The 19,958-nt window shown below is 54.3% G+C and overlaps 1 protein-coding gene and 1 non-coding gene across 4 annotated transcripts in view; both read left to right on the top strand.

Moving 5' to 3' along the window:
* KLHL25 (kelch like family member 25) overlaps nucleotides 1–19,958 on the top strand; it is a 38,135-nt gene that overhangs the window by 15,990 nt on the left and 2,187 nt on the right. The window contains exons 1-2 of one of the 3 annotated variants that reach the window (XM_009429776.5): nucleotides 3,602–3,745; nucleotides 11,685–13,488. In XM_009429776.5, the coding sequence (XP_009428051.3) occupies nucleotides 11,695–13,464 (1,770 nt within the window). In that variant the 5' untranslated portion in view covers nucleotides 3,602–3,745; nucleotides 11,685–11,694 and the 3' untranslated portion in view covers nucleotides 13,465–13,488. Of the gene's footprint in view, nucleotides 1–3,601; nucleotides 3,746–11,574; nucleotides 13,489–19,958 lie in introns of those variants that run through there. The other 2 variants (XM_510571.7, XM_063794319.1) reach the window with 2 other exon arrangements.
* MIR1276 (microRNA mir-1276) lies at nucleotides 10,927–11,008 on the top strand. The gene has a single exon (NR_035627.1). It is a non-coding gene; the product is annotated as a microRNA mir-1276 (primary transcript).

Genomic DNA, 19,958 nt, shown 5'->3' with positions numbered 1-19,958 from the left:
TCAAGCGATTCTCCTGCCTCAGCCTCCTGAGTAGCTGGGATTACAGGTGCCCGCCACCACCATGTTGGCCAGGCTGGTCTGGAACTCCTGACCTCAGGTGATCCACCCACCTTGGCCTCCCAAAGTAGTACTAGGATTACAAGCATGAGCCACTGCGCCCGGCCCCTTTGGTTTTTTTTAGATAGCTGTGTGGAAGTCCACTCTGTGCGTGTACCCAAGTTTATCTCACCAGGCCTCTTATTCGTGAACATTGTAGTTGTTCGCAGCCCCTCCTTTTGTAACCATGCTGCGGTGTGTAACCATTTTGTAACCATGTGCAGGCATGATGGAAGGGAAATTTTTAGGAGTGGAAATGCTGGGGCAGAGGGCACATGCATTTGTCATTTTGTAAGATGTTTCCCAATTGTTGTCTGAAGAGATTGTGCCAACTATGCTCCCCCTGCTCTCATCTCTGTCAGCGGGTAAAGAAAGAGTTGTGTCTTGGGCTTTGGGAATTGAGAGGCATTCTCATTCTGATTCAGCATCAGCGTTGACAGCCTAGAGAAGAACAGAGCTTCTGGAGAACAGGGAGAAAGAAATTCACTACCAGTAAGTGGCCAGTGCTTGGCTTTTGTTCTTTTTTTGTTCTGTTCTGCATGTTTGTGTTCCTCCAAGACTGTCACTCCTGGTGGTTCATTGAAAGTGATATCTAGGCCAGAGTGCTTTTAATGGCTCCATCTGTGGGACCAGACAGGAAGAGAGACAGCCTCCCTCCAGGTCCTCAGACTGCATCTGTTTGCAAAGGGCCAGGCCAATCCTGCTATAGAGGGGGAATCCTCCTCAGGAGGCCATGTTTGCTTTGGAGGGAGCCAATCTCGCTGCCCCTCTTTGTTTCTGTCTCTGGCTTGCTCTGGGTAAGTGGAAGGAAACGAGTTACTTCACCAGATGGGTGAACCTGAGTGCTGAGTTCTTTGTCCCCTCTGTGGTGACAGCAGTGGAGTCCACTTTATTGGCATTACTCCCGTCTGGTGCAGCAGCTGGGCTTGCAGATGACTCCCAGCTCTGGGGTCCAGAGAAAGCCTGGGCAGCGCCCCCAAGCTGAGGGGGTTGGCATGTGGCAGGTAGAAGCCAGGCGGCACCTTCCATCTGCCTTGACAGTTTAGAGGGGCTGCCACCCCTCCCTGAGCTGAAAGAAGCCTCTTCATTGCAGGGTGGTTTAAGTGTGGCTTGTGGGTGGCCTACCTGGTAAATAGAACTTTTAGGACGGTATGACATAAAAACATTTTTTCTCAAAAGGATTTATCTCAAGAGAATACAGTGAACCAACAGAAGCAAAAGGCATTAGTTTTTCCTTGCATAAAAATTCAGAAAATTATGGGTGAATGGATTCGTAAACCATAGTGATGTGTTTCCACAGACATTACAATTTACAGTTGACAACCACAAAGACACTAGACTAAGGTTCCTGAAGGCTCCAGAAGGCTGGGTCCCCAGTGCCTGCACTTGGCAGGCCCTTAATCAGTCTTTGTTCAGTAGTGAGGGAAGAATAGGAAAATGGCAACTCTGTGAAAAGTTGAGGTAAAACCAGTGTAAAATAGTATTCTGTAACTGCAATAATTTAAAAGTGTTTGTTTTGGGATAAAAGCTGAAAATAATAAGCCAAAGTGAAAATAGTAGTTGTGTTTGCAGTGTTTCTCAATCTTGTTGGCACCTCCCTACCCCTAAGCCATTTTAGATGTTTTTTCCTAATTGCACCCACCCTCCTCATTGCATTTTAATACCACATGTGTATCTATGCCTTATACATACGATGAAGAAGAGTTTTTCATTCCCCAAGAACTAAGCTGTGTGTCCCCATCCACTGCCTCCTCCCTGCTCACTCTGGTCAGGCAGTGTGGTTCTAGGGCATTAGTGTCTTTTCTGTCTTGCTCCTCACTGTTAATGTCAGTAAAAGACAACACAGTGGAGCTCCTGGGTGTGGCTTTTGGCCTCTCTCACTTGGTCTGTAGAGCTACCACTCAAAAAGACAGGACGCTGGGCAGAAAGGCAGGTGCTGCCCATCCATGGCTGCATCTATCTGCACCTGCCCCGGGCTGGATGTGTGGCCTGAACAGTTCCTCCCATGGGAGGGCTCGGCTGGCTTCTCTTCTTAGCAAGATGGCTTCTCTTTAAAAAAAAAAAAAATTGTTGGTGAGGAGCTGGCCAAATCCATACGTTGCCTTTGAGTAGCTGGGCAAGTCCTGGATAGGTCCTTTCTCTAAGGTGAACTTTCTCAATCCTGATTCCCTATCTGATCACAGAGGCTGCTCCCTACTAGGACCAGTGACCCATAGGAGAGAAGTGGGTACCATGGGGCCTGGGAGCTTAATCCTCTTCGGGATCCCTCTGTCCTGGTTGCACAGAAGCTGGTGGAGAAGGACTGCTTAAGGGATAGGCGGAGAGGACAGTGTCCTGGTGCTGGGACCTGCTGGTGGACACAGGGCTGAGGCCCCACAGACCTCTCTTCTGTCCCCTTTGGTGCTCAGCAAAGAGAGGGATGGCCTGGATTTGAACACCGCCCCTTCCCCAGTCTTGGGTCAGTGAGCTCACATAGTGTAGTTGTGGGAACAGACTCAGCAAGACAGAGCCCTGGGCTCTGCCCCCACTCCTTGCGTAGCTTTGGGCAAATTGCCTAACACCTCCCTGCCCAGTTTCCTAAGCTGTGAAATGCAGACGATGGTTATACCTGCGGCTGAGTAGGGATGAGGTGAGTTAACACATGAAGTGCTGAGACGGTGCCCAGCATATGATACTAAGCAACTGTGATTAGCACTGTTGTTGCCATTATCATTAACCTGCAAGCTTCTATTTTCTTATCGGTAAATTTTTTACAGAAATAGTGTGGCATATGGCAGGATTGGACTTTCTGGCTCTCTGGTGGGTGAGTGAAGGCGTGTAACTGGATTTGGCCAGTGAGATGTGAATAGAAGTGCTGTGTGTCTTTCCAGGCCAAGCATTTAATTGTCAGTGCTATGCTTTCCAGAGCTCTCTCTCCGCCCTTTGGCATAGTGACTGGTGACATGGTGGCAGCTCTGTCATCTGGGTTCCTAGGAGTGGGATTGATGAGAACACTCATTACCGCCTGAACCATGATGCATGTATTAATAGTATGAGCAAGAAATAAAATCTTTCTCCTGTACAGCTGCTGAGATTTGGGGGTTGTTCCTTGCTGCAGCAGAACCTCATCCGTCCTGATTAAGACAGAAAGTCATAACCATGTTGAGCTTGGTTGTGAGGATTAAATTTTGTATGTAAAATGCCTAGCACAGTATCAGGTACATGATAGTCGTGCATTTGATTTGGCTCCCTTCCTGGCCAGAATCCCCTGTTGATTTTTAGCAGCACGTGTTGCTTCATCTTTCAGCAGAGTTTCACAGGCCTTGACCCCTTACCTCCTGTTCTGTGCCTTCTTTGTGAAGAAGAGCTTCACCAAACTGGGTAGGGCCCAGCGTGGTGCACCGCCCGACCCGTTCCTCTGGAGTGGAGAAGGCGTCCCTCTCAACTTGTAATCACAGCTCCCACTCCCTGGTGACCAGAGGCTGCAGTCACCCTGGGACTCTGCGGTCAATCCTGGAAGTTAAAGTGGCTGCCCTTCAAGTGTGCTTAATGTTTGGGTGCGTTACGTGAAAAGGCTGGAGCATGTGGAGAAGGCACTGAAACATCGGCCGGCCCTCTGGGTCTGTCGGGACCTCCCTTCGCTTTCCAGGCTTTGGCTGCAGGCTGACGGGTAGGGCCATGTGTAGAGTAATCCTCTGATTCATTGTCCACAAGGGACACTGTGTCTGTGTCTGGGTGGGGAAGGAGACACAATTTGAGAGCATTGGTTGGTGGCACTGTTGATCTTGACCTCAGGAAAGCAGGTGAAGCCAGGTGGTCTCACTGTATGCACTGTCAGAGGCTGCGGAAGGGCTGTGGTTCTGTGCTGTTGGGGTGAGCATTGGCTGGGAGCTATTTGATGCAGGGACCTCATGGGATTGCCTGAAGGGGAAGCCCGTTTATTACCAAGCATTGTCTGAAGCAGACATTCTCAGCCCTTCCCTGATCCTTGCTCCATTCTAGAACTGCCCCATGGGCAGCCCATTCCTGTGCAGGAGGCATGGGGGCCAAAGTGAGGCAAGGAAGCTGGGGTGAGGCTGAGGGCTGGGAGGTTTAAGTACTGCCCAGCAAACTGTCCACCTGAGACCAGAAGGTGCCATTTCACAATTCTTGTGACTTCACTGCAAGTGTTAGATCTTTTATTTATTTATTTATTATTTTTTTTTTGAGACGGAGTCTTGGTGTGTCACCCAGGCTGGAGTGCGATGGTGGCATCTCGGCTCACTGCAACCTCCGCCTCCTGAGTTCAGGCCATTCTCCTGCCTCAGCCTCCCGAGTAGCTGGGACTATAGGCACCCGCCACCACACCCAGCTAATTTTTTGTATTTTTAGTAGAGGCAGGGTTTCACTGTGTCAGCCAGGATGGTCTCGATCTCCTGACCTCATGATCCACCCACCTCAGCCTCCAAAAGTGCTGGAATTACAGGCGTGAGCCACCGTGCCCGGCCTCAGATCTTTTCACAATAAAAAGATGAAACAAAATCAAACTAAATAAATATGCACATTGAAAAATATAATTCAGGTCAGTTACAGTTTAAATAACAAGATCTATACAATATTGAATAAATACGCATAAAGGTTTTTTTTGCTATTGATTGATTGATTGAGACGGAGCCTCTCTGTCGCCCAGGCTGGAGTGCAGTGGCACGATCTTGGCTCACTGCAACCTCCACCTCCTGGGTTCAAGCAATTCTTCTGCCTCAGCCTCCCAAGTAGCTGGGACTACAGGCGCGTGCCACCATGCTCAGCTAATTTTTATACTTTTAGTAGAGACGGGGTTTCACCATGTTGGCCAGGCTGGTCTGGAACTCCTGACCTCAGGTGATAGGCCTGCCTCAGCATCCCAAAGTGCTGGGATTACAGGCATGAGCCACCATGCCCTGCCCACTTTTTTTTTTTTTTTTCTGAGACGGAGTCTTGCTTTGTCGCCTAGGCTAGAGTGCAGTGGCACTATCTCAGCTCACTGCAACCTTCACCTCCCAGGTTTGAGCAGTTCTCCTGCCTCAGCCTCCCAAGTAGCTGGGACTACAGGTGCATGCCACCATGCCCAGCTAATTTTTATACTTTTAGTAGAGATGGGGTTTCACCATATTGGCCAGGCTGGTCTCCAACTCCTGACCTCAGGTGATCTGCCCGCTTCAGCCTCCCAAAATGCTGGGATTACAGGCGTGAACCACTGTGCCCTGCCTGCATTTTTTTCTTTTCTTTTTTTTTTTTTTTTTTTGAGACAGAGTCTCGCTCTGTCGCCCAGGCTGGAGTGCAGTGGCATGATCTCGGCCCACTGCAACCTCCATTTGCTGGGTTCAAGCAGTTCTCATGCTATAACCTCCCGAGTAGCTGGGACTACAGGCACGCGCCAACATGCCTGGCTAATTTTTTGTATTTTTAGTAGAGACGGGGTTTCACCATGTTGGCCAGGCTGGTCTCGAACTCCACATCTTGTGATCTGCCCGCCTCAGCCTCCCAAAGTGCTGGGATTGCAGGTGTGAGCCACCATGCCCGGCCGCTTTTTTTTTTTTTTTTAAACGAGCCATTGAAAGGCAGCAACCTGGCTGGGCGCCCTCACACATGGTTGCTGCCCCCACAGCCTCTGCAACCCAGGCAGGGGACCTCAGGCCGGGTGGCTGGTGCATCCTACCTGGCTTGTGCTGCCAGCCCTCAGGAGGGGACAGGAGAGCAAGGAGTTCATCTTTCTATCTCCTTTCCTGCCACTGCTTGCTGAACACCTCCGCCTTCCTGAGGAATTAGCAGCTCAAAGTCTGCAGTCAGGCCCAAGTTCCAAGAATGTGGCGTTGAGTCTGTTTCCTTATCAATAAAACGGGAATGATGGAAGTCCTGGCAAAGGGACATGCTGAGGTCCTTGCGGCTGTGTGTTTTCATGAAGTCATTGTTGGTGGAATCCTGACTCCGATGCACCCAGTGCATACTTGGTGCCAGGAAGGGCCGTGTCTTGGGTTTCTGTCAGCGTCAGCTCCTGCAGGGTGGCCGTGAATCACTGTGCAGGTTGTTCACTGCATAAGGGCACCCAACCTCATGCAGCCTGAATTTCAGCTGCATTTTCCTCTCTAAGTCTTGTGCTTGGGTCCAGAGCCACATCTGTCAAAAAGCCCAAAAGCCAGGTTTGGCTTTTCCGAGTTTCCAAAGGTGCTTTCCTGCTAACCCAGAGACTGGTACACTGCAGGTACACTGGCAAACCTAAAATAATCGCCCTGGCCGGGCGCAGTGGCTCATGCCTGTAATCCCAGCACTTTGGGAGGCTAAGACGGGCGGATCACCTGAGGTCAGGAGTTCAAGACCAGCCTGGCCAACATGGTGAAACCTCGTCTCTAGTAAAAATACAAAAATTAGCCGGGTGTGGTGGCGGGCGCCTGTAATCCCAGCTACTCAGGAGGCTGAGGCAGGAGAATTGCTTGAACCTGGGAGTCGGAGGTTGCAGTGAGCTGAGATCGTGCCATTGCACGCCAGCCTGGGAGACAGAGCAAGACTCCATCTCAAAAAAAAAAAAGAAAAAGAAAAGAAAAAAAGAATCGCACTGTGGGAGTGGGGAGGGGTTTTCATTTTGTACCAGGGGGCCATACGGATTGGCTTGGCACTGAGCTCCAGAGATAATTTGAGCTGTTCATGCCTGGGTACTATGCAGGCTGAGTGCTGTGCCTCTCTCGTTTCCCCATCCTGTAGTGAAGAATGATGGAGCTGACACCCTCGTTTTGAGCCTTGCTAACTCTTGGTTAGTGGAGGCGGGTGGGAAGGGGTTAGTGCTGCAGCCATACTAAGTCAGGCCTTCCTGAGACTGGCACGGAAAAAGCAGCTTTGATGGCATCCGGGTTCCTATTTCTCTCAGGATAGGCCTTTCGCTTTCGGTCACTGGAATCTTCTGTGAGTGTGGCAAGTTTTCTTCAGAAAGTCTCACCCCTTGGCTAGTTTGTTTCTTTGTGCATTTAACTTTCCAAAGATGTGCTGGAGAAGGATGCTGGGCACATTGTTACCCGGTACATTTTAGCTGAGTCTGTAGGTGAGGATTGCCTGGGGAGCAGCGATGTCCAAGGTGGATCCACCCCTCGTAGCAGGATGAAGAGTTGCTGATCTGTGGCATTGCAACATTGTGCAGTTACGCTATGTGCCTTAAATCCATCAAAGCTCAGGACGACGCTTAGGTCATGAGAACAATTCTGTGATATGTGCAGAGCGAGAGTGTCTGATTGATTATGGCTCCAAAGACGTGAGCCGTGGGCACAGGGAGGCTTCCCGGGGCCTGCTTTTGGGCCCTCTCACATGCTCCCCACCCCCCGCCGCTGGGAGCCTCTGGCTTGGGCTGCTTTTGCATCCCCAGGCCCTGCTATGAGGCTGGGTATGTCACTGGTACTGAACACATATATCTTGAGCAACTGAAAATAATCACACACAACCATTCTTCTGGTTGCTAGATGGAAGGGGTGGAGGGACACACAGCTAAGACCCCTTACCGAGACAAGCATCCCCTGATCACCAATTCAGGGCACTGATGACCCTGTGAGTCCTTAAGTGACAGGCCTCAGCAAAAGGGGGCGGACCAGAGGACCACAGGGCTCCACTTGGCCCTCTGCGCAGGCTTCCATCTTGGGTAGGTGGCAACACGGCTGTCACCCCTTCCCACTCCCAGCCCTGGTCCAGTCCGGTCAGCAGTCCTAGGGAAAGGGCCTGCTTCGTTCCTCAAAGTTCCAGTGAACGTCTTAGTATAGAGTCCCACTGGTCTGTCCTGGGTGTAGGCCCCATCACAGCAGTTGGGAGGATGACACTAGCTCATCAGCCAGGCCTGGCACGTGTCCACTCCCCACCTGATCCCCAGGGCCCAGTGATGTGCAGCACCTGGGGCCCAGTGCCCATCCCGGGATCCCACCCGCTGAGCTGCCTGGAGGCAGGTGGTTCCCAGAGAACAGTCAGGCTGTGAGTGCGAGGAGGCGGCATTGTGCTGGTGTGAGTAAAATGACACGTGTCTACCACATGTCAGGTGTCGCAGCCGCCTAGGCAGCATTCACCACTGCCTCGGCCTTCCTCTCCTCTGGGTCTTGAAAGTGGCTGGGCTGGCAGTCATGGTGGAGTTGATAAGAATGAGTTTCGTGTGCTGTGTCTCAGGGCTTCATCATGGGCATAGGAAGAGATGGACAGGTCCATGCCATCAAGTCAAGTGACCTCTGTGCCGGAATCTGTCCTGGGTGTTGAGGTCACATCAGTGAGCCCCACACAGGGTCCCTGCCTTTCTGGGCCTCCTGTGCAGTTTGGGAGACAGTACACAAATAACATGCCTAGAAGCTGTGTGGGCCTCAGCATCCTTGCCTGTAAAGTGGGGCTCCAGTGCCTCACTTGGGATCAGGCTGAGTCGGTGAGTGAGTGGCTGCCATCAGTGGAAGATTGGCTCAGGGGCAGGCACTGCCCAGAAGGAGATGGGACAAACCGGGGAAACAACTAGGCAGGTGCTTCTGCCCTTGGCACAGAGGTGCCCCAGGCTGGCGGCTGTCTAGGGGGTGGGAACCTGCCTGGGCGTGTACATGAGTTGCCAGCATCTGCGTCAGCAGGCAGGCATTCTTGGTGCCGACTTTGGCAGGGTATCTGTCAGCTCTGGGACCCTGGGTTGCCGCTCACTGTTGGCTTGGAGAGGTCACTGCTCTGCCTCCTTCTCTGGACCATTGTGGCTGCCCTGTTTCAATTTGCCCTGCTTTTTGGCTTTCTCGGTCTTTTGAGTCTTGCTTTGTCCTGCCCATAACCCCCTCCAAAGGGAGTCTCTGCCTGGGTACTCTCGCAGGCAGCCCAGTTAACACAGTGCCCCAGAGTGGAGTTAGTTCTAGGTGTGTTGGTTCCAGGGCCGTAGTTACTAAGGTGAGGAGCTGGGATTCCAGCTGGGGCTGTCTGTAAGAAGAATCCCAGAGGGGCTCACCCCACACTTGGAGTGTCTAAGCCCAGGCATTCAAGCTGCCGTTCAGCCCAAGCTCAGAACCAGCCTCCCCTCTGGCAGGGCCAGGTTGGGGCAGGGGGCAGGTGCGATGAGGTGCCTAGGGACCTAGAGCAGGGAGGTCCTTGGAAGCACAGGTGTGTTGACAATGGAACTGAAGCCAAACCTCAGCATCAGGGCCCTTGAACGTGACCTCAGTGGAGAGGGCTTGGGCTTAGGAGTCCCAGGGCTTGAACTAGAGTTCTTCCTGGTCCTTGGCTCTCCACGTTTCCCCCAGCACGGTCTGCAGACCAGAGGCAACAAATGCCTCTTAAAATGTCCTGACACTGTGGGGTGGGGCAGGAGGGGACAGAGCCACATTTGGGAAATTGTCTGATCACCAAGGGGGTGGTCTGGAGTGAGGAAACTGGAGTGAGAGTTTAGCAATCACAGCAAGATTTGGGGAAATGTCGCAGGGTCTGGAATTCGGATTAGGCAATTCCGATCAGTCACGGGCCAGGCTGTTGGCAAAGCTTCCCTCAGACCCGGTCAGCGCAGTCTCTCAGGCTCCGTGCCACTGCATCTGAGGGCCCAGCTTCGAGGATGCGCTCAGGAAATAGTTGCCAACAAGTGAGTTGTGGAGGCCTGAGTAGGATGGGGATCTCACTTTACAAGAAAATAATAGTGAGGTACAGGATGGAGGTGGAGCCAGGATACAGCCTGGACCTGCGTCCAGTGCTCTCACCCCAACCCCCAGAAGGGCTAACCTCATATAGCCTTGGAGCCCTGTGGACTGTGGGCTGCAGGTTTGGACAGCAGTGTCTTAGGCAGGTCCTCGGTGTACAGTCTACCTGGAGCTTGGGGGTCCAAGCAGCAAGGCCAGTCTGGCCCCGTGCCCTCTCTGCCTAAGCCCAAAAGCAGGGACCTTGCTAGCTCTAATCTCGTCAGTTTGTGGCTTCTCTGCCTCTTTGCCAGAGGAGGAGCGAGCAAGAGAGAGCCATGTAGCCGGACACTCATTTACAATTTCACTGAAGCATGAAATCGTTTCCTACCTTTACCAGATTATTACCTAAGTAGAAAATTGACTTGGAGTGGGAGGCGGCAGGAGAGTTACACACTTTTGAAAATTAAAAATGAAAAACTTTGTTGTTAAGGGTTTTTTGTTTTTCTTGGCCCCATTACCAGCAGGAAGATAGCAGCACAGGCTTTTAGGGGGTCAAGATACTGGAATGCAGTTTGCTTTTTGGCCATGTTTTCTTTTCTTTCTTCCTTTTTTTTGTTTTTCAGGCTTAATTCACTTTATTTTTCTTGTATAAAAACCCTGTTGTAGCCACAGCTGGAGCGTGGGTCCTCTGCATGGAGACTCTGGTGAGGGTCTTGACAAGGTGGTCAGTGAATTCCTGATCGGGAGACTTGGTGAATACAGTCTCCTTCCACAGGTCAGGGGGGCAGGTAGCTGTGGTCTTCGAGATGGCCTCAAGGGTGTTGGCCATGTTTTCTCTAGGTATATGAGTTTTGCCACCTGTTGGCTGAGCCTTGAGTTCAAAGTACTGAACTGGGGCCTCGGGTCATGCCATTCACTGGACATTAATGACAGTGCTTTAGAATTCCCCTAGATTGAGCAAGCAGTGAACCTGTTTCTTGGCCATCACTCCATCACTCTGAGCGCCAGGTCCCCAGGCCTGGTGGAGAAGGGCAGGCAAGGGAGGCAGGGGAGGCGCTGCATTGGCCCAGGATCCTGGCGTCAGCTGGGGGACCTGGGAAGCTCTGGCTTCGTGTTTCTCTGCTTTGCTGAGGCAAATCTGGATCACTTCCATTAGGGTTCGGCATGTCCTGCTGTCATCTTGGGCCTCTGCATTGGTCTCGAGGGTGAGTCACTGGCAGCCCCACCTCCAAGCCATCACTTGCCCCAGCTAGGTAAAGAGCCCTGTGGAGACACCTGGATTCAGAGAACATGTCTCCACTGAGCACTTGGGCCTTGATGGCGGCTCTTGTTCCAAGGCAAGGGGGATGTCTAGCCAGTACCGCTTGGAGCCCAGCCCAGGGCAGAGCCTGCTGGGAGCAGGGAAGTGGGTACGTGAGGCCCTGCTTGGGCGTCCACAGCAAACCCTGCAGGGATTAGTCACCTTGAACAGAGATCAGGCTCCAGAGCCGGACAGCCCATGTGAGAATCCTGGCTGTGGCAGTTTGGGTAGTTTCTTGGCCTCTCTGAGCTGTGGCTTCCCTAGCTCTAAAATGGGACTTACAAGAGAAGCTTCTGTAGAGGACTGTCATGAGAGTGGAATGTGGTCAAAGGCACCAGTTACTTAGCACTGCCCGGACACCAGCCTGAGTCAGGAACACCGTTTGCATGTTCTCTTAACCATGGGAGGCAGCCTCAACTGGAGCTTGCCTAGGGGGTGGCTCATCTGCAGGCCAAAGATGTTTGTCCCAGAGCTGGCTCATACCCTGAGAACAAAACCAGTTTCTGCAGGGCAGGGTGAGACCCAGCCACTCTTGCCTGTGTTGTCCTTGGCGACGTGGTTGCGGGAGAAGGGCTTGGTTTAGCAGAGGTGAGCAGAGAGTGGGTGGGAGGGGACAAGGGGGCTTGTGCTGAAGAGTGAGCCCTGAGAGGGCAGATGGGCAGGAGGGGCTCCTCTAACCTGTGGGCTTGTTCCCCCACAAGCTGGCGCACCATGTCGGTCAGTGTCCATGAGACCCGCAAGTCGCGGAGCAGCACGGGGTCCATGAACGTCACCCTCTTCCACAAGGCCTCCCACCCGGACTGTGTGCTGGCCCACCTCAACACGCTTCGCAAGCACTGCATGTTCACCGACGTCACGCTCTGGGCGGGCGACCGTGCCTTCCCCTGTCACCGTGCCGTGCTGGCCGCCTCTAGCCGCTATTTTGAGGCCATGTTCAGCCATGGCCTGCGGGAGAGCCGGGATGACACTGTCAACTTCCAGGACAACCTGCACCCGGAGGTGCTGGAGCTGCTGCTGGACTTTGCCTACTCCTCACGCATCGCCATCAACGAGGAGAACGCTGAGTCACTGCTGGAGGCAGGCGACATGCTGCAGTTCCACGACGTGCGGGACGCTGCCGCCGAGTTCCTGGAGAAGAACCTTTTCCCCTCCAACTGCCTGGGCATGATGCTGCTCTCGGACGCCCACCAGTGCCGCCGGCTGTACGAGTTCTCCTGGCGCATGTGCCTGGTGCACTTTGAGACGGTGAGGCAGAGCGAGGACTTCAACAGCCTGTCCAAGGACACGCTGCTGGACCTCATCTCGAGTGATGAGCTGGAGACCGAGGACGAGCGGGTGGTCTTCGAGGCCATCCTCCAGTGGGTGAAGCACGACCTGGAGCCGCGGAAGGTCCACTTGCCCGAGCTCCTCCGCAGCGTGCGTCTGGCCTTGCTGCCGTCCGACTGCCTGCAGGAGGCCGTCTCCAGCGAGGCCCTCCTCATGGCAGACGAGCGCACCAAGCTTATCATGGATGAGGCCCTGCGCTGCAAGACCAGGATCCTGCAGAATGATGGCGTGGTCACCAGCCCCTGTGCCCGGCCACGCAAGGCGGGCCACACGCTACTCATCCTGGGGGGCCAGACCTTCATGTGTGACAAGATCTACCAGGTGGACCACAAGGCCAAGGAGATCATCCCCAAGGCCGACCTGCCCAGCCCCCGGAAGGAGTTCAGCGCCTCAGCGATCGGCTGCAAGGTCTATGTGACGGGGGGCAGGGGCTCCGAGAACGGGGTCTCCAAGGATGTCTGGGTGTACGACACCGTCCATGAGGAATGGTCCAAGGCGGCGCCCATGCTGATTGCCCGCTTTGGCCATGGCTCAGCTGAGCTGGAGAACTGCCTCTATGTGGTGGGGGGACACACATCCCTGGCAGGGGTCTTCCCGGCCTCGCCTTCTGTCTCCCTGAAACAAGTGGAGAAATACGACCCTGGGGCCAACAAGTGGATGATGGTGGCCCCCTTGCGGGATGGCGTCAGCAATGCCGCAGTGGTGAGTGCCAAGCTGAAGCTCTTTGTTTTCGGAGGAACCAGCATCCACCGGGACATGGTGTCCAAGGTCCAGTGCTATGACCCCTCGGAGAACAGGTGGACGATCAAGGCCGAGTGCCCCCAGCCTTGGCGGTACACAGCCGCTGCCGTCCTGGGCAGCCAGATCTTCATCATGGGAGGTGACACGGAATTCACAGCCGCCTCGGCCTACCGCTTTGACTGTGAGACCAACCAGTGGACGCGGATTGGGGACATGACTGCCAAGCGCATGTCTTGCCATGCCCTGGCTTCCGGCAACAAGCTCTATGTGGTCGGGGGCTACTTTGGGACCCAGAGGTGTAAGACTCTGGACTGCTATGACCCCACTTCAGATACATGGAACTGCATCACCACAGTGCCCTACTCACTTATCCCCACGGCCTTTGTCAGCACCTGGAAGCACCTGCCCGCGTGAGGAGCACCTGCTGAGCCCAGCCAGGTGAGTCCCTGGCAGCCCACGGCCACTCTGGGTCCGGAAAGGTCATGGGGGAATGCAGTCCCACCTCTTCCCACTGGGTAAAGGTCACCGTGTCTTCCAGGGAAGTCTGGGTGGGCAGCAGGTGGCTGGTATGCTCTGGAGTCAAATCCTGGCTCTGCCTTCTATTTGCAGTTAACCTGGAGCAAATTATTGAACCAGTCTGCAAAATGGGGACAGTAACCATGGTTAGACCAACATGGTGGTTCCCAAACATGGCTATACTTCAGAATCACCCAGGGACCTTTTGACAGTGCTATGTGGAGCATAGGTCAACCTGCAGAGTCTGAGGGTGCAGTCTCCACACAAGCCTGCTCTTACTTTTGACACCAGGTGCAACAAAGGGGGCCTCCGAAACCACCCTCGGTCAATTTTGCCAGAAAGACTTATAGAAGTCGCTGAAGGCTGTTACGCTCACAGTTGCAGTTTATTATAGGGGAAAGATACAGATTAAGATAAGCCAAGGGAAGAGACATGTACTAAGTCAGAGTCCAGGAGAATGGCCCCCTCCCCATGGAGTCAGGACAGTGTTACTCTCCTGGCACTGATGAGTGATGATATGTATGAAGATTGCCAACCAGGCCCGGGCATGGTGGCTCATGCCTATAATCCCAGCACTTTAGGAGGGCTGAGGTGGGCAGATGGCTTGAGCCCAATTCAAGACCAGCCTGGGCAATGTGAAAGTCAGTCCTGGCCGGGCACAGTGGCTCATGCCTGTAACCCCAGCACTTTGAGAGGCCGAGGTGGGCAGATCATGAGGTCAGGAGATCAAGACCATCCTGGCTAACAAGTGAAACCCCATCCCTACTAAAAATACAAAAAATGAGCCAGGCATGGTGGTGCATACCTGTAATCCCAGCTACTTGGGAGGCTGAGGTAGGAGGATCACTTGAACCTGGGAGACAGAGGCTGCAGTGAGCCAAGATCATGCCGCTGTACTCCAGCCTGGGCAACAGTGAGACTCTGTCTCAAAAAAAAAAAAAAAATGATCGCCAACCAGGCATGACATCCATGTCTAAATGGTGGAGTCCTCCAAAAAACTGTTAACTGTAAACACCAAAGCCTGCATGGTGGGAACAGACAGCCTTGGTTTGAGTCCTGTTTCTCCTGGGGTCAGCTGTGTGCTCACCAGCATGCAAGGGATGGGGAGAAGTCCTTCCTCGAAGCCGGCAGGCGTCTAGCTTAAGCGAGGTCATCCTTGAGGGCCTTGGAGCAGGGCTTCCTGCAGAGCGAGTGTCTGTGGGTTGCTGCCACACTGTCATTGTGTGGAATCGCTATGAAAACAGGTGACACGGAAGGCACTCTGTGGGAGGTGATGGTGGGACAGAGACACTGGGAGCAGTTTGAGCCAGGCCCTGCAGACCCTGCAGTGAAGGGAAGGAACAGGCGGGAGGAGTGTCTCATCTGGTGCTGGTTTAATCTCCTGAGAAGCTGAGTGGGGGCGGGGTGTTCCCGCAGCAAATAGGGGCAGGATCGGCGTGAGGTCCTGCCACGAGAGAGGGTATCCCGGCCAGCCTGGCAGGGTACTGGGGTAGATGCCAGAGAAGGGCTTTGTGCCCAACACACCCTCTGTGTTTAGGGCCTGGGAAAGGCCAGGGTGCGTGCCACTAGCCCTTGGCCATTCTCCCGGCTCATGCTGTCCTGGGCCCCTCACCCCTGCAATAGGGGCATAAGATCCCTGGGTGCACTCTGCCTCCAGCACAGGACAAGACTGTGGAAGATGAGCTGTCCTGCCGGAGGGAGCCCAGCCACTTCCCACGATCCTGCAGCGCTGGATGGTGGCAGTGATCCCCACGTGTGGGCTCAGCTTCAGGTCATAGGAACCCTTTCAGGAGCTGGCCCGAGCTAAACATTAATTTCCTCAGTGAGCCAGCGGCTGCTGATACAAATGCTGAAAGCTCTACCCAGTGAAGGCAGTCATTCTTAGCTGGGATTGCTTCTCAATGGAAGCTGATGGCTCAGCCTCTAACTCAGACCCAGCCAAGCCTTCGAGTCCCTTAAAGGGACATGGTGGCAGGCAAGGAGGGCCCAAGCATAAGCATCAAATTGGTGAACACAGGGTGTTTGGGCTCACAGAGGCCAGCCTGAATAGGAACACCGCTTTTCTTTTTTCTTTTATTTTTCTTTTTTCTTTTTTTTTTTTTTTTGAGACAGTCTCGCTCTGTCACCCAGGCTAGAGTGCAGGGTACGATCTCGGCTCACTGCAACCTCCACCTCCCAGGTTCAAGGAATTCTCGTTCCTCAGCCTCCTGAGTAGCTGGGATTACAGGCGTGTGCCACCGCATCTGGCTCGCTTTTTTCTTTTACAGCTTTTCTGTTTTCTTCTTCTTCTTCTTCTTCTTCTTTTTTTTTTTTTTTTGAGACAGTCTCATTCTCCCCCAGGCTGGAGTGTAATGGTGCGATCTCTGCTCACTGCAACCTCTGCCTCCTGGGTTCAAGCGATTCTCCTTCCTCAGCCTCCTGAGTAGCTGGGATTACAGGCATCTGCCACCATGCCCAGCTAATTTTTGTATTTGTAGTAGAGATGGGGTTTCACCTTGTTGGCCAGGCTGGTCTCAAACTCCAGACCTCAGGTGATCCACCTGCCTCGGCCTTCCAAAGTGCTAGGATTACAGGTGTGAGCCATCGTGCCCGGTCTTCTTTTTTTTTAATCTGCTGTCTTTGGAGAAAAATCAGACCTGCCAAATTTCTTGATTCCCTGAGGAGTGAGATTCCAAGAGGATACTGGCGTTTCCTCATAATTCCCTGTTGCTATCCTCTAGGTCATTTAGAAACCTGGGTAATGTCACCTGTGGGAAATGGAGGCCCCTCCCACCCCAGGCCAGCCGGGCTGGGCTGGGTGAGGGGGCCCATGCTGCTGGCCTCAGGCAGCTAATACCATCTCTGGTCTGAGCCTCCAGGCCAGAGGCTGCCCCCTGCCTACCCTCCAGGTCAGAGGCTCCCTCCCACCTGGCCCTGCCCTGTCAACTGGACCTGGTGAACCATGTACTCTCCCAGGAATTGCTCTGATCCCAGGGACCCTGGAAGGGGAGCATGCATGGTGTCTTGGTTGTGACTTTTTGGCTGCTTCACCCTGGACTGGCTACTTGATTCCCCTGAGGCTCAGCTTCCCCATCTGGACAACGGGAGTGGAAATTGTATTACTCACAGCACTAGAATAGAGATCAAATGATTGCCAGTTTCAGAAGCAGCTTAAAAGCAATGGAGGACAGGGAGATGCTGATGCTGATGGTTTTGGGGTGCTGTGGGCTGCAAGGGCCTCTAGATGTCTCTGCTTAGCCCCTCCCTCTGAAAGGCCTGTCCACCCATGACTGCTGTTCCTCAGCAGGCACTTGCCCTGTGCCCACTGGAGTCCTCCTCAGTCTGTAATGGGATTGCTGTCATCAGCTCCATTTAGGGATGAGGAAGCGGACACACAAGACTGAGCCAGTCCCAGATCTGATGGGGAAGCTACTTCCAGACCCTGTCATCCCAGAGCCATGTCCCCAAGGCGTTCTGGGCTGTGTGCTTCCTCGGCTGCTGTGCTGAGTCCAGGTTGCTCTTAAGCTTCTGCCACTGCCTTGCGTTCCAGCTGCTTCCTTCTCATGGGCCTGGCGGCCATCCGGAGACCCTCTGCGCAGCCCCTCCTCAGCCTGAGGCCACCCCAATCCCGTGGCTTCTGTCCCCTCACTATGACCCTGGGTTGTTACCATGCTCTGCAAAGCTCCTCCTGTCCAGCTTCTGCCTGGACAGCTCAGTGTCCGAGTTCTCTTCAAAGGCAGGGAGTGAGCTGGGCTCTCCATAGAAGGGCCTGCAGCCCAGAAGCCGCTGCCCGGGCATGCCTGGCCTTCCCCGGGTCACCAGGAAATGGAGCCACAGTGGCTGCAAGCAGAGCTCTCGCTGCTCAGGCGGCCACTGCGGAGCTGTCAGGGCTGAGCCAGAGGAGAGCCCCCAACTCAGGCAGCCGCAGACCGGGGCCAGGAAGGGTGGAAACAAAGCACTCCTGCCACCTCCCCCGCGGCGGGCGCCCCTGGTGACCATGGCACTTTCCACTGAGCTTGGCTGCCTGCAGCCCCAACCAGTGCATCGGCCACCTAGAGTGTCGTCTGGCAGTTCCTGGGCCCGAGATGGCTTCTGTGACCACCCCGCTCCCTACGTTTCCCTCCCTGACGCTGCTCTCCCAGGCAGCAGTGGGGATCAGGCCAAGGATGCTGGTGAGACGTCTAGCTCTCGCTAGTCCCCACGAGCATGGCTGAGTCTCCTGCCTCCAGCTGGGCCCAACTGCCCCTGTCCCTGGAGGCCCCTTTCCATCCATCCTGTAAGACTCTGACGTTAGCTTCAGAAGCCACCAGGAGGTCCCCTGCACACTGTGGCCTCTGCACCCCAGATCATGGCCCCTGTTTGTCCACAAGCATTTTTTTTCCCCTGTTCTGGCCACCTGTTGGAGCTCTTCATAGGTGTGAGCGTCTGCATCGAGTTCCCTGTCATTCTCCAGAGCTGTTTGTCGTAGGTCCTGCTGTTGGAGGGCGCCCACTAGGACTCTGAGAGGTGAGACAGTTGGCATCACATGAATGGTGAGTCAGGGCTGGAGCAGGACTTGAGCCCTGAGTGTGCCGCCTGCCTGCAGGCGCCTCTGGGGAACTGGCCACGGGCATCCTCACGTCTGCGCCCCTGGCACAGAGCACAGGCTTGGCCAGCAGCCGCCCAGAAGCGGCGGGGAATTGCTGAGCTGGAACCTGAGCAACCTCCAGGGCAGCCCCTTGCTCCAGTGTTGCGGTTGGATCCACAGCCTAGGGGATAGCAGCCAGCGGCTGCAGGAGGCCCCCGCTTACCCACTAAGGGTGATCTTGCTGTGAACATTCTCTCCTTCTCTCTCTTTCTCTCCCACTGGGCACCCCGTACTCCAGGCCCTTTAAGGCGCAGACTCCCAACCCTTCTTTCCCACGCACCTCCAGCATGGGGGCGCTGCCGAATGCAAGGCAGGCATCCGGCTGCCGACAGCTTGTCTTCTCTTCAGGGTGTTGCTGGGGCCTAGCCACTGGGGTGCAGGGCAGGGCTCCAGTCCTGGCTCTGGGAAAGGCCGAGCTCATTAATCCACTGTGGGCTCCGTCACTGCTGCAGGAGGAACAGTACAGTACATTCTCTCCTGTCTTAAAAGAAGTTGCTACAGATGGGAAATCCCAGAGCACAGGCCTGAGGATTTCTGCCAGCCTTGAGGGTTGGGTCTGGCTAAGCAAGTGCCCAGGACGGAGTCCGTCCGTCCAGGCATCAGCAGTCATTCGTTCCTGTGCCAGGCTGGGGGATAGAGCAGCATCCCACCCTTGATGGGGCAGGCTGAGTCTAGTGGGGCAGGCCCTACACCAACAACCCACAGGATACACGTTGGCCAAGGCCTGCTGCACACAGGAAGTGCAGGGCGGCCGCTGACCCTTGTCCACTCTGCAAGCTGGAGGATTAGCCCATTTCACAGTTGAGGAGGCCAGGCCCCAGGGAGCACCTGCCAAAAATTAAAGGGACCCAGCCTGAGAGGGAACACAGGAGCCTGGCCCCGAGGCTCCCCAACCCCTGTGCCTCTAGCTGTCATCTGTATTCCTTTCAGCAACTCAGGGTGCCTTGGGGGACACCCCCAGGTAGGTAGCGTGGCTGTTTAGTTCCAGGTAGCAGTGAGGCCTTGCCCTGAAGGGACCACATGTCAGCATGTGGCGTGCTGGGATGGGGCCAAGACCAGGCAGCCAGGCCCCAGAGGTTCGGGTTTGCAGTCTTAGAGCATCTCAGGATGGTTAGGGCCCCTGTGACCCCAGCTTCTCACTTGTGAGGAGCTTGAAGGGATTTGGGGGCCTTCTCAGTCACCGAACCCAGCCTCTGTATCTGGAAACAACTTGAGCACGTGGGGAGGGCAGAATTCCTGCAAAGCAGCCTTCAGAGAACAGACGGCCCAGCACTGTGTGGGATGGAGAGGTGTACCCCACTTAAAGGGGACAGCCGTGGAGCCTCAGTGCTGGCTTCAGTGTTTAATTGAAATGTAACTAAGGTTACTTAATACACACAAGCATACAACTAGAAAGCCCCTTATGTTCTTGTTCTTACACAACTAAAACTAACATGTACAGCTTAAATACAACCAAAGCCAAAAACCGCGGACAGCGTCACCATTAATCACTGCTTTGCTGAGGCTCCTTGCCTTGTGGAGTGGATGAACACGCAGGGTTGCTAGAGTGCTCTGCCTGCCTGTGCCCGCCTGTGCAAGAGGGCTCACCTTTTCCTTTAAGGGCCTCGGAGTGGTATGTGAGAGGGAACTTATTCTATTAGGGGAATTGGCTCACTTGGTGATAGAGGCTGAGAAGTCCCATGATAGACTGTAAGCTGCAGAACCAGGAGAGCTGGGGACAGACCTCAGCCCAAGGACAAAGAGCCAAGAGCCTGGGGTGGGGGTGGGGTGGTGGGCAGCAAGTCCC

This window comes from Pan troglodytes, chromosome 16 (assembly GCF_028858775.2).
Source record: "Pan troglodytes isolate AG18354 chromosome 16, NHGRI_mPanTro3-v2.0_pri, whole genome shotgun sequence".
Classification (NCBI taxonomy): domain Eukaryota; kingdom Metazoa; phylum Chordata; class Mammalia; order Primates; family Hominidae; genus Pan; species Pan troglodytes.
The sequence above is the reverse complement of the archived record's forward strand: the minus strand, read 5'-3'. Positions and strand labels throughout refer to the sequence as shown.